The sequence below is a fragment of the Mustela nigripes genome, chromosome 2 (genome assembly GCF_022355385.1).
Source record: "Mustela nigripes isolate SB6536 chromosome 2, MUSNIG.SB6536, whole genome shotgun sequence".
NCBI lineage: Eukaryota > Metazoa > Chordata > Mammalia > Carnivora > Mustelidae > Mustela > Mustela nigripes.
In genome coordinates, this window is record NC_081558.1 from 14,192,979 (window position 1) to 14,220,468 (window position 27,490).

The window sequence follows — 27,490 nt, forward strand, 5'->3', positions numbered from 1 at the left end:
TGGATGATAGGGATGGTGAAAGGACCAAGTCTGAAGGACACACAGCAGCCCCTCAGGCTGGGACACCCCCCCCCACCAGACCCAAGACTACTTGCATCCCCAAGGGACACCCTGTGACACGGTGCAGGCGCAGCCTTACTCCACAAGTGAGAACGCTGAGGCATGTGAGACGAGGCCAGACCACGGATCTCCCAGACCCTGGGAAATGACTAGAGAGCAAGGTGGCGGGGCCACCATCGGTGGGGGAACAGGGTAAGGAGGCTGTCAGCCCTCTACTTTGGCCCAGGGCCAGGTCAGGCACAGACCTGACCTCTCCACGAGGAGGATTCAGGGCCTTGGACATACGCTGGGAAAGGGGGAAATAAGGGACTTAGGGTGAAGGACTCACGAGCCAGAGCGCACAGGTGGGGACACCTGAGCACCCATCCTGACTACTGACTGAACCAGCAGTGGTCACAGCTCACAAGGCCCTGCACCTGCAGCTGGCCTGCTCGATTCTACGGATCCTTCATGACAGCCCTGGGAGGCCAGTGCACTTGCCATGCCTGCTGTACACAGAGCACTGGGCTCAGGGCAATCCGGGAGCCTGCCCTCCCTTGGCCACAAGACCTACAAACATTCGAGGGAGCTGCACGGAGGGCCCAGGCCCAGTCTGGGGAAGGTCGGGCAGTTGCTCATTCACCGAAGAAAACACCTGCCTCTGAAAGAAGGGCCTCATGGGCTGCCCTAACACAGCTCAGGCCTGGCCCATGGGCCCCTTGCCCACCCTCCTCCCTCACGGCCACCGCGCCTTGTCCCAGCCTGGCCCACTGCTCCTACCTGAGGGGGTGAGGCCGAGTTTCCATGTTCCCTGGGAGGACTGGCTGCAGCAGGGTCTCCGGGCAGGCCAACGGCACTCTGTGGCTGACACAGCTTCCTACAGAGGAGAGGCGGGGTAGCTGTACGGCCCCACAACCTGCCTTCCCGTTGATGCCACACTGTGTCTCCTACAAGAGTGATTCAGGGTGGGCCCGCTGTCCCAATGAACCAGAGCAGGGCCAAGTACATGGAGTACCTCAGGGCATGGCGGGCAGAGAGCAGTCCGAACACCCCCGCCCCCCAGGCTCACCCACAGCCTGGAGGATGGCCCACCCGGAGTCCTGTGTGCCTAGAGAAGGCTCAGTGGGCCGCCCGCTCACCCAGACACCTGTTACTGTGGAGACCAGAGACCCGAGTAAAACTAACTGGATATTCAAGCTCTGTGCTATGTCCCTGTGGAAGCTGGGCACACTTGAGCACCGACCCCTCCTTTTAAAAGCAATAATTCATCCTAACAATGCTTACTGCAGAAACCTTAGAAGATGCTGCAGGGGACTGTGATGCCCTAGCCTCACAGGAAGGACTCCTGGATTCAGGTCCCACCTTCCTGAGAGCCAACATGACAGTGTCTCCTCAAGGATGACAGGGGCAGTCACCAGCCTACCGGTACCCGAGCACAACAGTGCAGCCAGGGACCAGAAAAGAGACACCGTGACACTCAAAGGGCAGATGGAGGCCCCACTAGGGACCCTGGCTTGAGGCCGCCCTCTGATCCCCTCTCATATTCCGAGGCTGTGAGTCTCACGGGAACCCAACAGCCAGCCCGGTGCAGTGCGTGGAGAGAGCAGCACGATCTAATGCTGAAAGCAGACATGGGGCCCCAAGCCACAGCACCCCCCGGCCCGGAGCTCAGAGGCTCAGAGACCTCACAGAAGGGACTCCTGCAGGACTGTCCCTGCTCTGCTCTGGGGCTGTGGGGAAGGAACCCACAGTGTCCTAGGAGGTCAGGCTGCTCTAGCCACACCTGGACCATGGGATGGACAGAGGTGTGGCCTTAGGAGACTGAGGAAACAGAGGGGCCCACGGGGGGTGCGGAGAAAGCTCGGCAGCCCTCCTGAGGGGACAGAGCCACACAGCAAAGCCTTGAAGGGCTGCACCGAGGCCTCCAGGTAACAAATGTCAGAGTCCAAAAGAGACAAGAGAAAGCATCTGAAAGCAAAGAGAGACTCTCTAAGCAAATGAAAACTTTAAATCCACTATAGAAACACCAGCCTCAGTATCCCCAGAAAGACAAAGTACTTGAATAGAATTTCTCCAAAGATGATAAACAAATGGCCAATAAGCACACGAACAAGTACACGTGTTTGGTCATCAGGAAAATGAAAGTCAGAACCACAAGGGGATATTACCTCACACCCACTAGGAGGGCTGGAATAAAACAAAACAAGAACGGAAAAGAACAAGTGTTGGGGGGGTGCCTGGGTGGCTCAGTGGGTTAAGCCTCTGCTTTCGGCTCAGGTCATGATCCCAGGGTCCTGGGATCGAGCCCCACATCGGGCTCTCTGCTCCGCAGGGAGCCTGCTTCCTCCTCTCTCTCTCTCTGCCTGCCTTTCTGCCTACTTGTGATCTCTGACTGTCAAATAAATAAATAAAATCTTTAAAAAAAAAAAAAAAGGAACAAGTGTTGGTAAGAAAGTGGGGGAAACTAGAAACCTCTGTGTGTGTCGCTAGAGCGGGAGACGTTGTGGAAAAAAGTCTGGCAGTTTCGCAAAAACCTCAATTCCACTCCTCCTGGAGAGAATGGAGAATCCATGTCCATACAGATTCTCGTACACAAATGTTCACAGGACCCCGGACTCCCATGCCGGGAGGCGGAGATGGCCCCATCAGCAGACAGACAACTGTGGCGGATCTCCACGTGCACCAGGTCCCCACACAGCGCAAGTAAAGGAACGAAGCTCTGATACATGTTATGGCCTATGTGAACCCTAACCGTACACAGATAGAAGGCAGTCACAAAAGGCCAAAAATCCCAAAGTCCCAAAGATCCCATTGATAGGAAACATCCAGAACAGGCAAATCCACAGAGACCGAAAGATTCATGGCTGCCAGGGGCTGGGGGGAGGGGGCGCGGGAGTATCTGCTGACATTTGGGGTTCCATTTTGGGGCACGTGTTCTGGAACTAGTACAGGTAGCAGCTGTACAACACTGAAAATGTAATTCACACCACTGAATTGTGAGAAAGAAGAACAAGGCTGGAGGCCTCACAATCCCAGATTTCAAGATCTACTCCAAAGCCATAATAGTCAACACAGTATGGCCTTGGCATGAAAGATAGACACAAGGAAAGTGACTACAGGGCTGGGCACGGCTGCTGAGGCCTCGCAGTGCCCTGGAACACCCGGGACAGGACGGGCCCCAGCAGCCCCACACACGGGAAACAGAAACACAGAGGAAGAATCAAAATGGTGGTGGCAGCAGGTGTCCACGTAGAGCCGAGCCTCAGGGGCCCAGGCTAACCCTGGAAGCATCAGCATACTTAGGTCAGGTATGATTTTGAACAAGCTGTAGGAAAAGGAGGCAGCCCAGCTTCTGGGTGATACTAATCCTCAGCGACAGAAATACCCCAAGGCCTTATTTTTCCTTTTTGCTGCGAGGCTTCAAGAACTGCTATAAATTGGGTTTTCTTCAGGGAGGGAACAACCTAAACTGAAGGAAAAAAGTGTGTAGACGGGTGGCTGGGTAACCTTCAGTGCGGTTGCTGGCATCGAGGATGCCGACGGTGACCTTTGCACACCAACCGGACCAAGCTTCCAAGGACAGCAGGTGCTGCTGGCAACAAGTGGTTTCTGGCACGGCTGATCCCCAAGCAGGGCCCCGGTACTGGCCTTGCTGGTCCAGGTGAAGGCTGAGCGCCCTGGGTTCACACAAGGCCCGGCAGCTCACTCAGCGGAGCAGGAAGGAACAGGGAGGAGGAGCCCGGAATGACAAAGCTCCAGAGCCGAGATTCCTACTGACCCCACCTACACACCAACACACAACAAGGCTACTTGGTCTCGGCCATGCTCCTTCTGGAGCACTCTGTGCGGCCAAGGCCCTTGGGTTTTGAGAAAAGCAGCTACCCAGCAAGAGACTCTGAAGGGAGGGCAGGAATAGCCTTGCAGTGTCCCTAATGCACGCCTTGTCACCTCAAAGCACTTCAGTGGGTAAATTTGACCAATTCAACACCAGACTCTGTCCAAAAATGTCTGATGGATTAAAACACCTGTAGGTGACAGAACCAACGCCAGGCGCGTTTAGCTGTGGCAACAGGAAACGCCAGAAAGAGGATGGGGGTGGGAGCGGTCTTCTGCTGAGAACAGCTCCTCAAGCCCCCCATGACCTTTGGACAGTCGGAGCGGTGACCCCAGGCTAGTTTGGAAGCAGGTACTGGTTTGGGGAGGAGTGCGCTGCAGGGCTGAGGAGGAACTCCGGGTTCACCTAGAGTTGCCCCAAGTCTACATGCAATTACTGCTTTAAAAAGCCGAGCTTAAAAAAAAAAAAAAAAAAAAAAAAAAAAAAAACCACAACCACATAAATAACTCAAGTCCCTGAGAAATCATTTAAAGACTAATTAGTCTATCAGCCAGTTCCGAGTGGCGCTTCACAGCCTGCGCTCCCGTCAGGCATCGGCAGAGAAGGAAATCATTAACTGCTCGCCTGAGCCAGGCAGGGGCCTACTTAACCACTCTTCCCTGGAGCCACCAAGGCCACTCCTGACCTTGGGTCCCAATTAATCTGAAAGGGAATGTGTTTAATTAATGCTACTTAATCACGCCTGTGGGGAGTTTTGTTTTGCTTTGTTTCTCTCTGCTTCAAGTTCTTGGGAGGTTCTTTTAAAGAGGAGGCGGCCTGTAGCTCAAGCCTGTGGGGCTGCGCAGATTTTGGAAGGGCGCTTGACAGGAAAGGAAGCGTGGAACAAGCAGAGCGGACCGAAGCGTCCTGTGTGGGCACTATGGGGCTCTGGTGCGTGACTTGCACCCTTCACTCCACTCAGCAGGTGCTGGCCCGGCCCTGAGGTGTCCCAGGTAGTGGGAAAGATGCCAGAGAGTCTCCACAGATCCCCTCCATCCTGCTCAAGGGCCCTATGACCTTCAGGACCATACAAGGCCACCCTAGCTCCCTCAGGATGCTATCTGTCCCAGAACCAGGGTGGGGGGACATGCCCAGGCACGGGAGGTGGCATTACCGGACAAGCATCCGCTTCAACAGCTGCTGGTCCCCTTCCGAGTAGCCAGGCCAGTCCTTCTGCACGTCCTTATATACACAGTCTTTCAATGTGCACGTACCATCCTTGGCATTCACGTTGGCCACCTGTAAGACAGAGACAGGATCACCTTGCTGGAAGCCTAGGAGAGGCAGAAGTTACTGAAAGTAGGTGATGGAGGCTGGGGGGCAGAGACACACAAGGGGAAAGAGGACAGCACTCCCCCAATCCCCTGCACACTGGGGCAACAAGCCTGAGGTTGCAAAAGGATCCGAACACCAGGTCCTGACACCCAGGTCTTACAGCTGCTGGAAGACACTTCGGCTCCAAAGCAGGCGGGGCTGCCGTCTACACTCCCAGGACCCCAGCACCGGCCTCCCCTGTTATGGACTGAAGGTTTTCGTCTTACCAAAATTCATGTTAAATCTCAGCACCCAAAATGAGATATTAGGAGGTGGGGCCTCTGGGAGGTGATCAGGTCATCAGGGTGGAGCCCTCATGAATGGGACCAGTGTCCCTGTAAAAGAGACTCCAGAAGCTCCCTCCCAACCCCTGCCATGTGGTAACACCGTGAGAAGACAGTCTGTGAACCGGGAAGGGGGTCTTCAGCAATCACCCAATTTTATGGTGCCTTGACTGTAAGACTTCCCAGCCTCCAGAACTGCAAGGAGTAAACATCTGTTGTTCATAAGCTTCCCAGTTTATGTTATTCCAGTAGAGCAGTCTGAAGAGACGGACACCCCCTCTTGGACATGCACTCCAGTGGCAGAGATGGCAGCAGGTCGGGGAGCTGGGGCCCCCAGGGACCAGGCTAAGTCCATCTTCCCCGCAGCCAGCTAGCCCTGCTCAGGCTGATTAACTATGGCCGAGCTTGTCTCCAAGATGGCAAAGATGGACTCAGAACGTCGATCTTAAGGGCACTTGAAGAAGTTCAGGTCCCACTCCCAAGCGGGAGCCCCTGTGCCAGCCTCGCTGGGCCCACAGCACGCAACTGCGGGGGAGCTGGTGTGACAGCAGCCGTTTTCACTACCACGGGCTTCTAACGGGACTCCAGGTCACAAGGGTTTCCACAAGGAGCATTTTTTTTAATGGCTGAGTAATATTCCACCAAGCATCTGCACTGGATGCCATTTCCAGTTTCTCTGTAGCTTAAACAGACACCACTGTGTGCAGGTTCTCCCACGCTGGTGACGGTTTCCTTCAGCCAGCTTCCCAGAACTGGGATGAGTGGGTCAACGGCTCTGAACATTTTTACAGCTCTTGATGCAGTTTGCTAAAATGCTCCCCAGAAGAGCCACCCACCCATCCACACTCACCCCCCAACAGAGGATGAGCCTCCAGGCTTCTCTGAGGCCCTGCCAGCACCGGAGACAGATGTTCTTATAGAAGGAAGAGAGAAGGTGCCTTTGAAGAGTGTGATTTCATCTGTGCTGCTCATCAGAATCCCTGATCCCTTGGGGTGGGGGGGCTGGAAATGACCAGCCCACAGTATCCCCTAAGACCTTCCCCTTCCTCAAGCTGTTGGGGTCCTGCTACTGCACCCAGCCCCCAGGAAGGACATGCTGGGTAGTAAATACAGAAGCACAAAGCAGACGGGGCCATTCAGAAGAAAACAGAGTACACAAGGGGGGATGTTCTGCCCACAGACACCAGATAAGCTGCCCCACAGAAGGCTGCTGAATTCGAATCAACCAGAGAAGCCGGAGCCCAGCACGGGGCCTTTCTGATCCCAGGCAAGGGCTGGGAGCAACGGCAGCATCTCAGAGGTTAGAAAAGCAGGCACCCCAGGCAGAATGACATCAGTACCAACAGATCCCCAGCTCTTCAAAAACCGAGCCTGGCCTGCTGGCTGCACTTGAGGGTTGCTCAGAGGGTAAATCTCAGATGTTAACTGTGTGCTTGGTCAGCCAAGTTCCACATTCTGCATTTGAGGGGCTCATGTGCTTCTTCTTTATTCTGGGCACAAACAGGGTGAGAGAGGATGATGGGAGCAAGGGCCACTTCCAAGAATGCTACAGTAGGGGCTGATGGCAGCCTGACCGGCCAGCAGTGTGGGCTACAGCACACCCGGGGACAATGCTGGCTCACGTCTAAAGACCCGGCATTTTGCCAGCCCTGCCTCATTCTCTCCGAGTTCCAGCCTAGGGGAAGGGCCTCCACTGTGCCTCCTTTGAGTTCCCACGGATAAGGCTGACACCTGTGACCTTCCAAGGAAACCAACCCCCTCAGAACATCATTCCTGGTTCTGGAGCTTTCTGGATGCTTTGACAGGCCCCTCTGCCAAAGAAAACTTCTGAGCTGTGAAGCTACACGTCTATCTTCTAAACAGGCCTTGAGCCGACCCGTATGCTCAGAGGGAGAACTGCGCAGCTTGGTCCTCACCTGCACTACTCCGGGCGGGGGAGAGTGGCTCAAGAGGTCAAATCCAGGGGCACCTGGGTGGCTCAGTTGGTCAGGCAGCTGACTCCTGATTTCATCATGATCTCAGGGTCATGAGATTGAGCCCGAACCCCGTGTTGGGCTCCATGCTGGACATGGAGCCTGCTTAGAATTCTCTCTCCCTCTGCCCACCTCCCTCCTGCCTTCACACGCACCCTTAAAACAAGAGGCCATATCCAGAGTTTCCCGGCAAGTGGCGCCCCTGAAGCCAGAGTCCCAGTGACAAGGGGCAGTGAGCCCCATAGCTCATCTTCAAACACAACTACTCATTATCACAGTATGTGAATTTTGCACTGTCTGCACGCCCAGAGCATCTGAGGCAGGATGTAAGGGGGGCAAGTGAGCTGGAGGACAGAACCCCTCGAGGTTCAACCATGCCTCCTCCACAGGACAGGACTGTCCACTGCCAGCCAAGTGAACCTCTTGGCAGGGCCCCGAGGCAGCTGCATGGTCCAGCTGACGTGGCGAGGCCAGAACAAGCTGTTCACCTTCCCAGGGGTCCTCCAGCTCCCTCCACAGGCTCTGGGAGACAGGGAAGGGCGTAGGGGAAGCGGCCAGGCCTACAGCTCTTGCTCCGAGGCCTGAGCTCTTCCGTAATAGCAGGCTCCATCTGCTGACATCGCGTTCCCCCCACAGCTCAGCCTCTCACCCCGTGGTGCTGCAGTCAAGCTGTGGCCACACACAGCAGCCCAAGGGTCCACAAGTGAAGCCCCTTGCCCAGGGCTGCGGCTGTCGAGTGGCAGGGAAGCTGCCTGACTGAGGAGGCTGAGCTCTGAGGTTACCCAGGCTTCTCTGGACTCTACAACAACTGGGCAACTGATGTCCAGGATCCTGTGTGCTGTGCCTGCTGCCTGTGTGTTCGCAGATCGTGCAGACTAGGGTGCTGACCTCACGCTGACCAACCTCAAGGCCACTGGACAGCAAGCACCACAACCAGGGACATGTCCGTGACAGCCCTAAGCATGTCCTAACCGAGAAGGCCGAGGCTCTGAGGCAGGCTGACAGTCCTGGAAGAGACCCCGGGAAGGGCCCTTCCCAAGCCACCCTGTGTCCAGACCCGGTGCAGAAGCCACTCAAGGCTGACTGGACCCTCAACCTGGCCCCGGGCAAGCACGAACCTGCTGGAGGAGGCCATCCAGCGCATCCTTGTCCGCCTGGGCCAGGCCATCCTTCTGCAGCCGCAGCAACAGCTCGGCCTTCCGGTAGGGCCTCAGCGCCAGGAGGTGAAGCACCCGGTCGCGAAAGGGCCTCTGAGACACCCCACTGCCCCCGCTAATGCCACCAACATTGCTCTTCTTGATGGCACTGGCCAGGTTGATGGGGGTCGCCCGCTTCCGGGAGGGGACAGCGTCCGTGGCCCCCGGGGCTGGTTTCCGAAACTGAACCTTCTTGCCTGCAACAAGAGCCAAGGCATTAGGGATGTGAGGGGGTGAGGGGGTGAGGGGGTATCCCTCAGTGTCCCTCTGCCTGGGGCGGATGCCAAGTTCTGAACGAATGCGAGGATGCCCACCCATGGCCGCCAGCCCCAGGGGAAGGCAGTCTGAGCTAGGCCCTGCCTGGGTGGCTCAGTGGAGACCCAGGACAGCTGAGAGCACCACCTGCTGACCGCACACAGCTCAGCAGGGGCTTACAGGGCCCCCAGCGTCAGAAGCGGGAGCTACAGGAGACAGAATGTACTTCATCATGGGCAGTCCAACCACTACAGGGAGAAGGGGCCAAAAGTAAAAAGAGTAGGGTTCCTGAATGGTCAGAGACAGGTATCCCCAGAGCCTACACATCACAGCACTGTGCTGGCCCCACAGGATCCCCCATTCACTTTTATGAAAAAGGAGGACTGAACAAAGGCATCGGGCCGCTTGGGTAGCTTCTCTGGAGATGCCAGGGTAAGAGCAGCTCCCTGGCTGCAGCCCCATCAGGCACTTCTTGGGCAGACATGGCTATGCTCAGAGTCCCAGGGGCAGCAGCCAGATCCCCCCACCCTTTCAGAGCAAACAGACTCCAGCTCTGCTCTGGATGGAGGGGCCTCGGCTCAGAAACTGTGAACTCCACTCTGGACAGCGGCATCACCCCTGAGGAACATGCATGGCCAAGGGCAGGCGGTGCATGCCTCATGAACTTGGGCCAGAAAGCTCTCCATGAGGACTTCTTTTTGTTGTTTTTGTTCTCATCCCTTAAATCTCATTTGTCAAATTAACACAGGAAGAAATGCATTCAGAATCCTCAGGGTCAGGCTTAGGGTCAGCGAGAGGCCTGACACAGTGGGACATGCATGTCTGTCTTCAGAGGCCAGGAGATAAGTGTTTCCACCAGAACCGAAACCACTGCAAAACTCTTGCTGTACCCTCAGTGACCAAAGAAGCCACATTTCTGTCCCAGTTTTAGGCTAAAGGACCAGAAATTTATGAATATGTGTAAGCACGTTCATGTTTGCACATCAAGGTGACAGCAGGCAGGGGAAGCATGCTGGGATTCTGGCTGAGGTTCTGGGGGGTGGGGGGTGGGCTCTGTCCCCAGCAGTGGCTCACACCCCAGAGCATAGGCTCCCTCAGCAGGCATAGCCACGTCCGCCCGGATGCAGCGTTCACTGGCAGCACAGACTCCTGCAAGGACGTCTGGGGTTTTGTCCACAGTCAATCCCACCGCCAAGCCAGTGAAATCACGTGTTCCTTTGGGGGGTGGGGTCTTTGAAATCCTCCTACCTAAAAAAAGCCCCCAAAGCCATTTGCTGTAAGCCACCTCGTGTCTCCCTCAGGCCTAACACCCTTCCTTCTGGCCTTGAATCCTGATGACTCGTGCATTTGTCCATGCCTAGGTGCTAGGAAGCCTAAAGCAGCCACAGAGCTTCCTAAGTAAACACACTCTCCACACTGGGGGTGTCTCAACTTCACCAAAACTGTTTCCAAACAGATGATGCACTGCCAGGGGCTTCTCATCCAGCAGGGGGTCAACACATCTCCTTCCCAGGTGCGACCCGATAGCCCCTCACTGACACCAACCCAGCAGCAGGCCTTTTGCCACAGGGTACCTCTCGCCATGTGCACCTTGCCACTGGCCGTGTTGGTCTTGGGGAAGAGTTGGGCAGGCAGGTGAGGGCAGGGGTGGCCACTAGAGGAGGATAAACCGCAACCTTCAAGGAGCACTATCTCTCTGACGGGTAGAGATCCCTGAGGCCAGAGCGTAGGAGAGGGGCCTGTGGATTTGGAATTCCTAGAGTTCTTGGGGCTCTTATCCAAACTGGGCAATGAACAGATGTCATAGCCCCCAGCTGACTCATCCAGTGTAATGGGACCTTCCTTTTTGATCCAACAACGACCTGGCTCACCCTGCTTGGGGCCATACCCATCAACCCATACCTCCAGCTCCTGGCCAGGACAGGCCCTGAGTCTCTCCTGCTCCCCACCCCCACAGGTGCCCAGCAGGCACGAGCCCCCGACAGGTGGGAGTCCCGGGCCTCATCCTCACCCAGGTAGCGGCCTCCAGCCTTGATGACGATGGCCCCACGGCTCCGTGTCTCCTCTTCGGCCTGTGCCATGCTCTGCCGTGCTTTCTGGTAGGACTCGTCGGTGGCACACACTGTGATTTTGTCCTGGATGCTGCCGAGGCAGTCCAGGTGAACATCCCCGTGGCTGTAAGATAAGGGGCCAGGAGCCAAGGTGAGCTCCTGGGATGACAAGGACAGGCAGTCTAGGAGCCCGTGCCGCCCCCCACCCCATGACCCTCAGTTGGGAAACGGGGTCAGGGCTAACTTGAGCAGCATGTTTCCACATGGCACATCTCGATCTGGAAGAAACAAGGGAACTCAGGCCCCTGGGCAGACGCAGCAGCAGGCCAGAACTTGTACCCGTGCCCCAGACACAGTGAAATAAGCAGCAAGGCTCATGCAGAGAAAGGAAGGAGGCACCAGGCCAGCCTGGCTGGCTCAGCCTGTAGAGTATGCGGCTCTCAATCTCGTGGTCCTGAGTTTAAGGCCCATGTTGTGTGTAGAGATTACTTAAATAAATAAACTTATGTAAAAAAAGAAGAAGAAGAAAAAGAAAAAGAAGGGGGAACTGGGCCTGGGTGGGACCTCACCTGGAGACATATTGCTGGATGCAGTCGAAGCTGCCCTGGGGGCTGTCACGGCCAATGTTGGAGAGGTAGAAGGAGAACGTCCGTGCCTCTGTGGGGCAGTCAGGCTGGGGGATGGAGATGTGCTGTGCAGAGAACGGGAGACATCACTGGGAGGTTCACAACACAGGGGCATGGGGGGTGGGGAACCATGGAATGGCCCATCCACTGGACCCCCGACCATCCCACAACTTGACACAATGAGAATGTGCTAGCGCTTTCTAAGCAGCAATGGCATCTCAGTCTGAGGAGCACAGAGTGCTTAACATACACCCAGAGGCAGAAATCCCAGCTTGATCTGGGCCATGACCCAGCTTCCTGCCCAGCATATGAGGCAGATCTGGCCTGGGACGTGCGTGAAGATGAAATGAGACAAGATGGGCATCAGGAGCCATCAGAGCACACGGAGCAGCCAAGATGCCCCAATCCTTGCTCCCCTGTGCGATGCAGACTCCACCTGAGTGTCCGTCACTGCCCGGCAGGCCCTGAGGGGCTCACGGATGGGCAGCACTCACCCCAACAGATCAGGAACATGGTTAGATGTGACATAGGATGTGTCTTGGTTAATGTAAACCTCACTTTGGGCAGTGCCTCTGCAGAAAGGATGGCCAGCCTGGCTAGCAGACAGACAGACAGACAGCAATGATCCCACCCAAGGTGCAGGGCTCAGCACAGGTGGGACAGCCTTGTGCCCAGAGGCCACTGCAGGATTCCAGACCAACCCTCCCTCGGTGAGATCCTAGGGACTACGGAGGGACTTGTAGGAAGACCCCATGTTCTGGCTGCTGGCCAATATTCAGGGTACAGGATGGGCCTCTAGAGCCCTGTCACCAGTGGTCACCCCTCATAAAGTAATCCCTGGGTTTTGGGTGCTAGAGCTCATCACAGCTGGCAAATGAACAAGGGGGCACGAGTGATAAATGGAGGTTAAGGGGATAGGCAGGCCACATTCCAGTCTCATCCCCAGGCTGCCAAACCACCTCGGTATGTCCAAGCCCTGTTTCCTCTCCAATGAAGTGAGCACGCCAACACCCTTCATCAGCACCGGACTGAACGTGGTGCAGCTGAATTCCAGCCCTGCTCCACTGTCATGGGTAAATCAGGGCAGTTCAGCCTGACACTGAGGACGCAGTGGCTCAGGCCATAAGAAGGGATGCTGCTCCTGACCTGGCTCCACGGCCTCCTGCCTCTCCCCTCAGGGTGGTGCATGGACCCATAGGGAACCTGCATATCCACCTGGCCTAGAGTTGGTCCCCAAATACTGAGTGACCTGCCCAGCATACAGTCAGTCCCTGCCCCAAGGAGAGGTCCGGATATGCACAGTGAGAGCCAGCCTGGCTCAGAGTGGCTCCCAGACCCAGCAGTGGGGGCCTGTCTTGCCCGCATATGGGATCTCCTTTCCAACACATGGGGCTACCCTGTGCTTCCACTCATCCCTTCCTGGATGTGACTCCTGATTTCCTTTATAGAAGTAGCAGAAAACACGCTGCCCAGAGGCCAAGGTTTAGGCTGCTAAGGGTCACTGCAGGAGATGCACCCAGAGCCAGACGCACACTGACGCAGTGGCCCAAAATGCCATAGGACACTCACGCGCCACCAAGTCAGCAAATCAAAAGCAGCTTCCAGTGAAGCCGGATACCTGCTGCCATGGCGGGGCAGGGGGGCACTTTCTTCACCTCACTCTTGAACCTCTCCCTTATCCCATCCTGGCTCTGGTGGAGACATGGCCTCCCCAGGTGGCATTTTTCAGTCTGCTCAGGACAGTGACTGGGCTACGCCCCTAAGAGGAGGGAAGGAGGTCAGGTCGGACTCCCAAAGTGACCGTGCTTCTCTGTGGGTAGGGCCTGTGGGGGACTCTTCACTCTGACTCTTTTACCCCACCTAAACCTTTACCATGCAGGTGGGTATGCCCACTTTCAAAATTCATTCTAGAAGTGGGTTTGTGTAGCTCCTGGAGCCATAGGATGATAAGGATCCCAGGGCTTGAAACTGATGGACGAGAACATGATGCTGCCCATGACAGGGGAGGACACGTGTTGAGGTCTCTGGTATCCTTCGGGACAAAGCGGGGAGCACCCGAGTCGGGGAGGGAGGAAAGTAGAGGGGAGGTTTGCCAGGGGCCTGGGGTGGCCCGTTCTGTCTGTCCCAGCTCCTTCCCAGCACTACCACGGCCTGTGGAATCCCCTGGTTAACAGGCTGCTTTGCCAGCCCCCAAATGACAATGGTTACTGGTTACCAGTCACGGGGAACCAGGCAGGGAAATTAGCCAGCAGGGCACGAACAGCCCAGGAGTGCATGGCTTTCTCTGGGTCATCAAAGTGCTTGACACATGTTCCAGGATGTGGCCTGAAACTCAGCCCTGCTTGGCTGGACCATGTGCCTTCCAGACCGAGTCTCAACTGCCCCATGGGGGACATGATGTGGCCCTCAGTTGGCCTGAGCATGCAGGTTTGGGTGTGTCTAATGACAGCCTGGACTCTGGGTTAGGTCACTATTAACCTAATCGAGCATCTGTGCACACAGACCTGGAGCAGCAAACGGGTCTATCCTTCCTTTGTGGCCCTGAGTGCTTCTGAGGTCTGCAAGGGGGCACGGGTTCCTGCCTTTGAAATCTGTCCCAAGCGGGGCCTGCCTCTGCGGGTCCCCCCACCCCCCGCACCGGCCCCGGTCTGCAGGGCCTCATCTGTGGTGCAGGTGAGGGCTGTGAAAAGACACAGCAAGTCTTGGGGGCAAAAACTGGTGGGGGAAAGCACCTGATATTCCATCTGGACAAGAACGAGGGCAACAGGCATGTACAGGAACCCAAACGCCAACCGACCAGGAGCTTCTCTCTCTCTGGCCAGAGGAGTTTGTACACCTCATTTGTTTTCCTACTTACTGTCACTTCCCAAGGAAGCTTCAGAATAAAATGTATTCTGGGTAAAGAGAACTACCACTGCTGAACTGGATTTCCAAGAGCAAAGCACTCTCTTCTGCCCAGGGGCACTCACTCCATCAGCTCCAGCCCCAGGATGCATAGTAAGCACCTGCCTGCATTCCAAAAGCCTCGCCTTCAAGCGCTCACTGAGTCGCTCACTGAGTCGGGAGGCTCAGGAGAGGGAGCACACAGCCCCTGCACTCTGTTCAACCCTGGCACATGGTTGGCCCCCAACTCGGAAATGCCCCATTTTATAATTTTTTTTTTTAATTTATTTAACAGACAGAGATCACAAGTAGGCAGAGAGGCAGGCAGAGAGAGAGGAGGAAGCAGGCTCCCTGCTGAGCAGAGAGCCCAATTCGAGGCTGAATCCCAGGACCCTGGGATCATGACCTGAGCTGAAGGCAGAGGCTTCAACCCAATGAGCCACCCAGGCACCCCAGAAACTCCCCATTTTAGAAATTTTTTAGACTGTTTCCAAATTGCCCCTGTTACAAATGACGCAGCAGCAGGCACCTAGTGGTTCAATCTTGTATGTGCTCTTACCTGCAGAGACGGCTCCTGGCCACACACACAAAAACTGGTCAAACACTTCTTACCAGAGCTGTCAAACCTCATTCTAGAAAGTGCAGCTAAGGCCCCTGGCACAGTGCAGGGAAATGCCAAGACCCTTCACAGCCCTGGATGCCGACCCAACTTCTCTTTTTTCATCAACTGAAGAGTTTCAGGGTGAGGCTGGCCAGGTGGGGGTTTCTCTTCCCCTCTGGAGCTGACTTTTCACAGCTGTCAGAGGTTAATGACTTAGAAGTGACCACCAGAGACCAGAGGGACCCATGTCAGCCAGCGTAGTGTCTAGGACAAGGCCGAGAATCCAAACACAAACACGTACCCAGCAAATGAAACAAGGATGTGCCTTGTCAGGGCACATGACACCCTAGAGGCCCAAAACGCCACAGGCAGGCCGGGCTCTCTGGACGCTGTGGCAAATGCCATTAGTCACTCCAAGGAAGCAGCCAACACCAGGGCCCAGCTGCACACCTCCCAGGGCAGGTTGGGCTCATGGTGCTTGTAAGCATAGGCAGGGAAGTGGCCAGGCCAAATGGCACCCCCCCCACCTGGGCGGCACCCAATGCTACAGCCTGATGCTGGCTGTGTGCATGGAGGGGGACACACATAAGAGGCTGAGTGAGCTTCTTCCAGGCTGCAGGGAGGACACTGGTTCTCCTAAGGCCTCATTAATGGCCCACACATGACCCCTGAGGGAGAGAGCCCATCTCCTGGGCAAGGAGGATGAGGCATGGTGAAAAGAACTGGCCAAGCTCCCTGAGCTCAGGAACCCACAGATGGGGTCTCAATCTTCAGTCTGTTAGCTTCATGGGGCTCTGGGAAGGAGGGTCCCCGTCACCCTACAAGGAGCCAAACATGGAATCAGCCCACGTACCATGAAAAATGAATGAGCCTGCCCAGCCCCACCCCACTGACCACTGTCCAGCCGACCTTACTGGTTCATCTCCAGCCCCAGCTATCCACAAGCGGCTGAGCGACCAGAAGTGGGAGGTGAGAGCCCGGGTGCCCTGCGTCTTCCCGCAGCAAGGTGACTATGTGGATGCGGCCTGCTATGTGCCTAGCACCATGCCAAGCCCGTCACAACTGGCAGGGAGGAGGGGACGCATCCCATCAATGCCCAGGAGGAGAAGGACAAGCTTAAGAGAACACAGATGGCAGACCTAGTGCCTGACACCTCACGGCAAGCAGGGAAAGAATAGCATTCCTCCTCGCCATTTGGCATCCTCCAGCCCTCACACAGGCTTGCACAGGGAACAGCCTCCTAGCAGAGAATCGTGGTCTGGCTTGCCCGGAGCTGTAGCACGGGACCTCTGTACCCTCAGAACCCTCTAGAAACTCTGTAACACATGAGAAAAATCCAAAAAGAAGAAAAAGCAGGTAAAACGATTCTAAATCTGAGGTGGAGGACCCCCAAGTTAAATGGATGTGGCTCTCAGGCTTTGCACAGAAATTTCGGTAACACAAGGCACGGCCCAAGAGGACCTCGTGGTGCTTCTGTGCCTTTTGTGAGTGGTCGTGTGGTGTCTTGCTGACCAGAAAATGCTGCTCACTAGATAAGCCACAGAACTCAGTGGCTCTTTCCATGGATCCACTTGCTCTTCTTTCCCTGACTGCTGAGGGCGCAGCAGGAACACTGGCCACCAGAGGGCGCCATGAAGGCTAGCCTGGCAGCAAGCCCAGGGAGTCCTGCCCCCAACACTGACCTCTGCTCTTGGGGAAATGTCCCAGGGAAGACAAAGAGAAAGCTGCCACAAGACTCCCGAAGGGGCCCAACAAAGGTGTGGATGTCCCAGAGGAGGCACTGCGTGGGGAGCAGGGAGTCTGGGGCCTTTCAGGGAATCTTGCTGACCTTGACAGGTCTTGGCATAATGGTCAGTTCAGTTCACATATGTACCTGGCCAGGCCACAGCCCCAAGTGACACCTTGAATGCTAATCTGGATGGAGGTATTCTATAGATGTGGTGACATCCACGACCAGCTGATTTTAAGAAAAAGACCTTCAATGGTCTGAGTGGGCCTCATCCAATCAGCTAAAGGCCTTAAGAGGGAAACTGAGGTTTCCCTGGGGACAAAGAAACTCTCCTGTGTACCACAGTGTCCATTCCTGCCTGCCCCATAGATGGACTTCAGCCTCACCAGCCCCACAACTGTGGGAGACAATGCCTTACAATGTATCTTCTGGTATCTTTGCATCTGCACACAGACACAGGGATCTTCTACAGGCCCTGTCTCTCTACAGCATGCTGGCAGGGGGTGAAACCCACAGACCTCCTCCATAAGGAGGCAGCCGGCCAGCTGTCAGGTGGAAACTGACTCAGACACTTGCAGCAACACTTCAGATTAAAAAAAAAAAAAAAAAAAGAATTACAACAAATACCAGAAAAAAACCTGAAATGTTCCAAGGCATGTTTGGTATGCGAGGGATAAGGGGATGGGGGTGGGAGATGTCCAAGCCTTGGGGGCCAAGGATTGTGGACAACTCATCCTTTCTTTTATTCTCCAATTTTTCTGTAAGATGGTCATTTAGAATGAAATAAATGCATTTCAGAAAACATGGAGTGCTCAGTTTCTATAACAACCCCCTTCCCCCATCAGTAGCCCAGTACTAAAATCAGACACCCATGGTCCCAGGTGCACCAACAAACCAGGTCCTGGGGAGGCCACAGCTCCAGGCCTGCTTGGCCCCTGGGACACCTCAGTTTTGAATCAGTGCAGAGATGAGATCAGAATAGAGACCTGGGGGTCTGGGAGTCAGCTATGCATTGGCTACAGGAAGAAAGGGGAGTCTGAGGGGCTGCTGGACAGAAAAGCTGCATTCACCCCAGAGAGCCTCTTGGTATAGCCCAGGTGGGACCAACCTGGCAGACCTTAGCTCGGCCCAGCACCTGCCCTGACACACAGAGATGGGACCAAAATGCTGCCCCCAGCCCGCTTCTGCACCCAGCATGCCACGACAGGCCAGAGACCACGCTGCCACAATTCCAGATGTGTTTAACACAAAGAACACTCACCCCCTGACTTCCTTGAAATCGGATTGATGGTCTCAGTGAAACAGACTCCTGCAAAAAAGCAAAATGGGAAAATGTCAATAAAGATATCTCGAAATCCAAGACTCGCTTCCCAGTTTTAGAAAGAGTAGGGTAGGGTGCCTAGGTGGCTTAGTGGGTTAAGCCTCTGCCTTCGGCTCAGGGCATGATCTCAGGGTTCTGGGATTAAGGCCCACATCAGGCTCTCTGCTCAGCAGGGAGCCTGCTTCCCCCCCTCTCTCTGCCTGCCTCTGCATACTTGTGATCTCTCTCTCTGTTAAAGAAAGAAATAAAAAATCTTTAAAAAAAAAAAAAAAAGAGTAGGGTAAGGACAGTGTTTTCAGAAGAGGCAAGAGAAAACACACACGCATCTAAAAATTACAGGAAAGGTCTCTGGAGCAGGATTTTGAAGGCTCAGTAGGAGTTCCTGGACGGCATGGGGGCAGGTAGATGAGAGGTCAGAATGGAGACACAAGCAATGGGCAGCCCCTCACTCTTCCCCCAGATCAACATCAGCCCAGACTGCCCTGCCCTGGAGACACCCCCAGGAATCACGATGGATGAGCACCGCTGACCAGAAGGCTCCCAGGACAGGGCCCAAGGCCTGCTCACCCACACATGACAGCTTCAGAGCAGTTTGTCACTGAGCCTGGGGTGGCGGAATTTCCAAATGTCACAAGAAAAAATATACATAAAAACTCAAAATACTTTAAGCTTCAGCTATTCAGAGATCGGCCTTCTGTTAGAATTTCAGAAAGAACGTGGATCCAGATGGAGGGTCGCACATAACTTTTCTCACCCATCTTGGACCCGAGCACCCACCTTCTGTACAACACATTATCAACCCATGGTGTGGCCCTCGTTTGTCATAAGAACCCCTTCCCTCTGCCTCCAAACCCCTCCTTGCTTCTGTGCCCAATGTCCTCCGCAGCCTCCTCCAGATGGCTGGGCCTCCCATCTCCATCCGAGTCTGCCCTCAGGTCTGCACCCCAGCCTGACTGGCAGTGAGAGAAGGCACCCCCCAGCCGGTCCCCACACTCCTAGACCCGAGGTGTCTGGAGTGACTACTTGTCTGCTCCCCACCCAGACTGTCAGGCCCACCACGGGCCTTGGGTGGGTGAAGCAGCTCTCTAGAATCATGGAAGGACCAACCAACGGGCAGGTTGACCTCTCGACGTGCATGGGTCCATTAGGGGCTCGGCTGAGGGCTGTGGTCGTATGAGGCAGGCACAGCCCACACAAGCCACACATGTGCTCCCCCCAACCCACACTTTGTTTACCAAGAGCTTGCTCTTTTGCCAAATCTCAAGGACTCTTGTCATCTGCAGCAGCTTGTCAGTGAACCTGAGGCAGAATTCCAAATGTCCTGAGAGACCACACCAAGCACCAGCACTTATCTGACACCCTAGAAACCAGCCGACACTTCCTACACAGTCTACACTTCCAAAGCACGTCACCTCTCACTGCCAGGCTGTCAGACGTGAGACATCCTCCAGCCCCTCATCCGGCTCCAGGACTGGAAACCAGCCCCTGCCTCGGAGGGTTGTTGTGCTTCGAAGACAGAGGCCAGGCTTCCCCAAAGCAGGCTCAGGACCAGCTGACCCATCCTATAAGCTATGACCACCCTCTGTGCTGATGTTCAGAGAATAAGAAACAGCACCCGTGGGGTCCCTGGCCTGGCCTGGGCCCTTGGAGACACAACATTTAAGAGGTCTTTGCTTGGGATTGGATTAAAGACAGAGACCAAAAAGAAAAACCTGCAGGTGGCCGATGAGCTCACTAGAAGATGCAGGTTTTGCAGGAGATACCATGCACTTATCAGGATGGCTAAACTAACAAAGACAAGACTCAACACACCGGTGGGAGCTCAAACAGCAAAGCCACTGTGGAAAATGGGTCTGGTAGCTTCTAAAAAAAGGTTAAACACAGTTACTGTATGACCCCGCATTTCCATTAAAATATAGGTCTACACGAAAACGTATGTACATATGTGCACAGCAGAATTACTCGTAGGATCCAAAAGGCAGCAACAACCCAAGCATCCACCAACCGGCGGACTAGGTAACAAGAGAATACTACCCCGAAGAAAAGGAACAAACTCCGGGTAGACACATGGATAAACCTCAAAGCCACTGCCTAGTAAGTAAGTAAGCACACCTCCACAAAGGACACCCTGCACCATATGACTCTGCTCACATACATGTCCAGGAAAGGCAAAACCAAAGAGACAGAAAGCAGATCAGTGAGTGCCTGGGCCACGGGCGGGAGAAGGGAGTGGCTGCAGGAGGCAAGGTCTAGGGCGCCGTGTTAACACTCACAGACTCTACACCTAAAATGGGTAAGTTCCACCGACCCTCAGCACACCTCCGTGACAGCTGCGACCTGCCCTCAGGCTCACGGAGGGTCTTTCTCTGCAGACTCCTGGGCAATCACCTGAACCCAGAAGATTCCTGAACACCCAGGGGAGATATTCCATTCCATTTTTTTTTTTTCTTTAAAGATTTTATTTATTTATTTGACAGAGAGAAATTACAACTACACTGAGAGGCAGGCAGAGAGAGAGAGAGAGAAGGAAGCAGGCTCCCTGCCGAGCAGAGAGCCCGACGCGGGACTCGATCCCAGGACCCCGAGATCATGACCCGAGCAGGATATAGAGCAGATGGAAGAAAACAGCAGAAGATACAAGAACACCACAGCTAAGGCAAAGCAGTCCTCGGGAACTCTCTACCTACCTTACCTGATCGTCAAGGACAGGAAGGCAGGCTGCTCCTGGCAGAGAGAACAGCAGGCACAAAGCCCAGAGCAGACACACGGGATGCCACAGTGACAGAGAGCTCCTGGGGCTTGGCTTCTTGGACCCCAAGGTCTGCAGGCCCAGACCCCCATGTGAGCCAGCCTGGGGCTAACTCAAGGGCCGTGTGTGTCTGCTATCAACACAGGGCAAGGCCTGTGGGCTCCAGGGGCTTGGGGGACAGGGGCCATGACAATGGTAATGATGCAAGTCTGGATTTAGAGTAATAACAGGGAGGAACCTGAAAGGGCACATTTCCCCAGAAGGAACCCCACCAGGGCAGCCCCAGCAGTGCCTGGGCACCAACAACCAGCACCCCCACCAGCTGGTGTGGTGGGCCACCCTCCCCCTGGACCGCATGCTCCCCGTGGGCCATTTGGTGAAGCGTTTAACTGGTTTGGAAGCTGTCAAGCAAGTTATCTAGAAGATTCCTTTCCTGCAGTCACTCATTCCCCAAGAGCCATGACTTTACCCATTGGAGAAGCTGGCAGAGAGACCCGAAAGCCCAGGCTTTCTCAACAATGCCAAGTACATGTCCCCACGCGGCCTATCATCATGGAACCAGGCCCCTGGTTCTCATGGTGACTCCTCCCTTCAGCAGGAGAACCAGGCCCTTCTTGTCAACAGCAGAGCCGTTCACGTATCCTATCACATACATACCTGGTTGACTACCCACAGGCCCCATCCATAGCCCCTAACAAAAAGAGTCACCAGGCCTGGACCCAGCTAAGTTCCACTAGCCTGTGCAGGCAGGGGGATAGAGGCCCCACCTGCTAAGACATTAGAACAGAGGGAGAAGCAGCCCCCAGTGCTCTCACACTCACTGGATGACATGATGTGCTCTAATGGCTCTCAGGCCATGCCACCCAGCAGTGGACAGCTGGTCACAGTCCTAGCCACATTTACAGGCCCAGCAGGACCCACCCTTGGTAATCGGGGTTAATGAGGCTGCCTGACTCAGCTCCTCCACCCCAGGGCAGACTACCTTGACCTTTTGTGCAAACTCTTTTACATGGGGCATCTGCTCACCACTGTGCCCACCGCCCCCTGCCCCGCTTCAGATTTCCAGGAGGAACCACAGGTCCCAGCTGGGGCTCCTCTCCTGGGGCTGCAGGAATCTGATTTGGAGTGGTCCTGCACACTGGCATGTGATCACCCCACCTGCCACAAACTCCCAGCTCAGAGGCCCAGCAACATTTCAATGAAGGGTAACGAAATTAAAATTGTTATGAAAAGGCTTAAGAAAAGAGAAATCTCTAAAGAGTTCTAAAATGTACTAAAACCACTTGTGTGTCTCTAACATCCACTCAAGTGGCCTTTGGCACACACTCTGTTATGGGGGGAGATTTGCTACTTGCAATGTTAATCTGTTTTTAGATCAAAGTAAAGTTTTTATTTTTCTAAACAAAGGGTTCTCGGCTACTTATTATAAAGCAAATATATTTAATTTGAATGACTCAAAACACATCAAGCCTATCACCTCCAAGAACCTACTGGAATAAAGCTGGCTGCATAATTCATCAATTCTTCACCTTCCCTCTGAGTCAGGTTCAGAGTGGGGCAGGCAGGCTCAGGAGAACCCCAAATGCTGTAGGCCCCTGTGGCAGTCTCTGCCTGTCCAGCTCACTGCCTTAAGAAACCTTCCAGATCATGGGCTGGGGAGGCTGAAGGCACCGGATGTGTGGGCAGAGGCACAAAACGGAGGAGGGGGCAGTGCAGAAGCCTCTCCTGGAGCCTGCACTTGGGGCCTGGAGCTGCTCCCCTTGAAGGCTCGGGGGCAATCCCCCTAGGCAGGGCCCAGGGCCAGAGGATGCGGCCTAGGAGATGTCCATATGTGTTGCTAGTCCAGGGGAGCCCTCGTTGTACCCCATTCAGCAAGGGAGCAAAACTGGCCCTCAAGTAAAGGCTTCACTCAGTTCCCTTTACTAAAAAAATCTCAGAAACAAGCTTCCGCAGGATCAGTTGATCCACTGGCTGCTATCCCAGCAGCAAGCAGCAGAACCAACGCACTTCGAGACAACGAAATCCACCACACGACCCCATGGAATTCACAACACTCGGGCGCCTGGGTGGCTCAGTGGGTTAAGCCGCTGCCTTTGGCTCAGGTCATGATCTCAGGGTCCTGGGATCGAGTCCCGCATCAGGCTCTCTGCTCAGCAGGGAGCCTGCTTCCTTCTCTCTCTCTCTGCCTGCCTCTCAGTGTACTTGTAATTTCTCTCTGTCAAATAAATAAATAAAATCTTTAAAAAAAAAATAAAAAAAAAAAATGCCCTCTAGAATTCACAACACTCAGTATCCGAAACCAAAACCTCCAGATGTGTGAAGCCATAGGAAAATGCAACCCACCTCTAACCCAGGAGAAAATTCAGCAAATGAAAACAGATTCACAAAGAACAGAGACAACGGAACTGAAAGACAAGGGTTTCACTTCAGAGCAACTACTACCTTTGGAAAACATTCAAGGACTTTAAAGAAACTTGAACTGGTGAGAAGAGAAATATGAGGCATGAGGAGAGAGCCACATGGAACTTCTAGAGCCAAGAAATGAAATATCTGGAAAGAAAAACTCACGAGGTGGGAATGATATTAGACAATGTGGAAGAAAAGGTTATGAACCTGATGACAAACTACCAGAAACTATCCAAGATGAATCATACACAGACAGAAGTCTACAGAACCGTGGGATGATGGTACCAAGAGTTCCAACATATGCGTAACTGGAATCCCGCAAGCATGGTATCCGAGGAAAGAATGGCCCAAATGTGAGGAACACAATAATTCCACAGATCCAAGGAGCACCAGCAGGAAAACAAAGAACGGTGTCACAGCAACACCATAAGCAAAACCGTCTGACCACTGACTGCCATGCTACGAACCAAGGAGCAAAGGTAAGATTCACAAGGCCAAGTGTCAGAAACAAGCCTGGAGACCAGGGAAGGATATCTGTAAAACACCGAGGGAAGAACAGTGAATGCCAATGCCAGCAATGTTCCTCATCCAGTGAAGGAGAAGGAGAAACAAAAGCTTGTTCAGGCACACAAAGTCTGAGAGCATCTCTGCAATAGAGCTGCACTGCAAAGGAAGGTTCCAGAAGTCCTTCAGGAGGGACAGTGACACCAGATGGACGTGTAGATCTGCACACTGATTTAAGAGCACCAGGGCACAGGGAGTGTGCATATAAACCTGGAAGACTGTCTCATGGTTACATTTCTACAGATGATCATGGACTATTGAGGGCGTAAACAGTGAGGAAGTACAGGATTTGGAAGTGCAGCCCTGAAAATGTGGCTACAGGGCACAAGGACTGGGGTGGGCGGGGTGGGGAGATGGACTCAAACTATGCCAGGGTCCTGCCACCATATGACCTGAGGCACAAGGTTAACTGGAGGGCTGCGTTCCCCCAGCACCAAGCTAACCCTGACCTCCCTGAACCATGGCTCTGGGGTAACAGAGCAGCCAGGCTCTGTACATTTGCCTGCTGGACACACTGTCTGTGCACCTCTAGCATGGTGGGACCACTCGGCCCTTTACGTACTCGAGGGGTACTTCCTGAGTTCCTCGGGTCCCAGGCCAGGCCCACAGAGCATGGCAGGCAGGGCGGGACAACTGGACACAGACCACACCACCACATGGCCATGACTGCACATGAAGGATCAAGTGAGGGGTACGGCGCACATGGCCAGAGAGTAGAACTGACCAAGGGCGGGCAGCGGCTGGTGTGGAGCTGCAGGGCTGCCGAGGGAAGGTGGGACAGTGACCCCAGGTAAGAAAACATGGTGCAAATGGAAGTCAGTGGCAGTGTGGCAGCTGTAGGCCTTTCTCCAGGCTCATGGACTTGCCCCAAGGGGTGGCACCAACAGTGTCTGTGAAGCAAACAGCCAGAGCCCTTGTCAGAGATGCCTTCTCAGTGGGACCCATGCTCGCCCTCTGGACCCGCCAGGCCTGGCCCAGCCCCCAGCAGCTGGGACACCCTGGCAATGCATGGGTGCACCATGCTAACATGGCCGATCACAGCCTTCTAGCTGGCTATTCCCTGCAGGGGATGACAGCTCACGGAACCAGGGCCATACCGTTTGTTAGGGGAGCCCTGTCACCCTATTACCTTGCCTCCTCAGCAGGACAGAAGGCAAAAGGCAGTGAACATGGCAAGGCCAGGAGGGTCCAACAGACTAGCCAGGGTGTTGCCCATTTCCCTGTTGCCCTGGCAGCTTTTGCGTTATTACACAGACTGTGACAAGCAAGTCACCAGGTAATGTAACTTTCTAGAACAGTTTCTGGCACATGGTACCACCTGTCTGCATGCGTCGCGCTCAGGGCCTGTGTGGGCTGTGCTTCAGGCTGGCAAAGTTACACACGATGCCTCTAGTCTCTGCAGACCTTTTTGAGGGGGTCACGTCACTCCTACCCCAAGCTCAGAGGTCACATCCGCCCTAGGGACTGAGAACCCCAGTGACCGCAGTGACTGCAGCAGGCATGGAGGGCCGCCCCCCGCCCCTGCTGGCCCCATCAGGACCCTGTGTAGCAGAACCCCATCTCCGACTGGGCATGTGTGGGGTTTGAAACCAGGAGCTCAGTGGGACAAGTGTCACTGCTGGTGCTGTGCTTCAGCCAAGAGCCCAGCATGAGTCAGGAGGCCCAGTGGGGGCGGCCAGTGAGGCATCACCCCAGGACAGCCTGCGGTCTTTGGCCCAAGCAGCTCCCACAGGCATCCCAGAGGTGCTGATGTGGGCAGGAAGACAAAGGGAGCAGGCAGAGCAAGGGAACAGACAGCCCCGTGGGAGAGGGCATGGAGTCCTGCTCAAGACCCCACCACACTAGCACCAGGAGAGGGCGAGTGAGAACTTAACCATGGCCAGAATCCCCCTATGGCCCCCAACGGAGAAGAATGCTTCCCGGGTGGAGCCACAGGACAGAGCTTTCAAAACCCGCCTGAGTCCAGGAAGCACCCTGGGTAAGGCAAGGAGTTACTCTCAGGATTCTCTGGTGAGTGATCGTGCCCCGGGGACACAGGTGACATCTGGAGACATCCTTGATTGGGGAGCAGGGCACTTCTGGAATCAGGTACAACAGGGCCCAGGATGCTGTGCCCCCAGCAGCCCCACCCCAGAGAGGCCCAGCCCCCAGCATCAGCAGTGCCAAGCCCAGAGCCCTGAGCTAAGGCTGCCATGAGGAAAACAAAGGGGAAAGCAATCGTCAGAGCAGAACATGGGCTATAACGTGGGACAGCCCACGGGACAAATGACCTGGTTTCAACAGATGGATGGCACAAAAGGAAGAGGGATGGAGTGCTATAAATTGCCAGACTTGACAGGCATACCACATGTGGCTCAGCGCGGATCCCGCCACGTGAAGCTCCAGCGGACACAGCCTGCAAGGACGCCAGGGGCAGCGCTCAGGTGCTCCCGGGAAGACCAGTCTGCAAACAGTCAGTGTCTGTTAACATTTAACTTGGTCTTGGAAAAAACCAGTGCGAAACAAAAAGACACCTGGGATTGTTTTACAAATGCACCAGCAAAACTAAACAAACAGAAGTGGGGAGGGCGCGGGGAGGAGTTGTGACCAGAAGGGCCAGGCTCTCACAGCCGGCAAGGCAGGGCGAAGGCAGAGGGCCGAATGTTCTTCTCATCTCTGTCACCTCCACACGTTAGCATTCCCATGTGAAGGGTTTAAAATAAAAAGTGCACATGTACGAGACCTCCCATGCCACACAGAATGGACATGGGGCAAAGCCAGTGAGAGAGACAAGCACAGAGGCTGCACATCACCTGGGGAAGGGGTACAGAGCCAGCAGAGGTAGGACAAGTGAGAACTGGCCTGACCTGGACAGAGCCCCACGAGGCCTGCCACTGGCCCCACCTGGGAGCAGCACTGAACTCCACCCCTCCCAGCTGCCAAGTGCATGTTGGGCTCGGTGTCAGCTCTGCCTGGAGAGACATGCTCCTGGCAATCTGCAGGGCCTGACCCCCATGGCACAGAGGTGCCTGTGGAAAATGGACCCAAAAGAAGGCGTGTCTGTTCCTCCTTAAAGACTGTCTTGACAAAGCACAAGAGGAGTGCACCAGGACTTCTCAGGGGCTGCTATCAATCAATCACCCTCTCCTGAGCAGAATGTGGCCAGGAAAGGGGGCAGTTAAGTCCCGAGAAAAGGCCTGGCTGCCGACCTCCTGGCAACTGTTCCCCCCCTTTCCAGTAAAGCACAAACAATTGGGAAACTCCTTTCAAGGAATCCTCCCTGCAACTTCCTGGCAGACTCAGAGCAGGATGCCGAGGCTGTGGAGAGTTTAGACAGTGTCTGGGACAGTGAGGGGCCATTTCCGTGAAGTAAGACAGGGAGAACGGCAACACACTGATCACTACACGGAGGGGCACATAAAAGCAAGAAAAGAGGAGGGGCTCAGTCGTTAAGCATCTGCCTTCGGCTCAGGTCAAGATCCTGGAGTCCTGGGATCAAGCTCCTTGCTTGGTGGGAAGCCTGCTTCTCCCTCTCCCACTCCCTCTGCTTGTGTTCCATCTGTCTCTGTCAATAAATAAATAAAATCTTAAAAAATAAATAAATAAAGGCAAGAAAAGAGATTCCAAGTGGCCAAGAGCCAGGTGT

The 27,490-nt window shown here is 54.7% G+C and overlaps 1 protein-coding gene across 1 annotated transcript in view; it reads right to left on the bottom strand.

Moving 5' to 3' along the window:
• ELL (elongation factor for RNA polymerase II) overlaps positions 1 to 27,490 on the bottom strand; it is a 75,199-nt gene that overhangs the window by 8,772 nt on the left and 38,937 nt on the right. Inside the window, exons 2-7 of the mRNA XM_059389441.1 lie at positions 18,087 to 18,134; positions 11,556 to 11,677; positions 10,947 to 11,110; positions 8,603 to 8,877; positions 5,028 to 5,152; positions 820 to 916 (exon numbers count right to left, since the gene is read on the bottom strand). Coding sequence (XP_059245424.1) covers positions 820 to 916; positions 5,028 to 5,152; positions 8,603 to 8,877; positions 10,947 to 11,110; positions 11,556 to 11,677; positions 18,087 to 18,134 — 831 coding nt within the window. The remainder of the gene's footprint in view (positions 1 to 819; positions 917 to 5,027; positions 5,153 to 8,602; positions 8,878 to 10,946; positions 11,111 to 11,555; positions 11,678 to 18,086; positions 18,135 to 27,490) is intronic.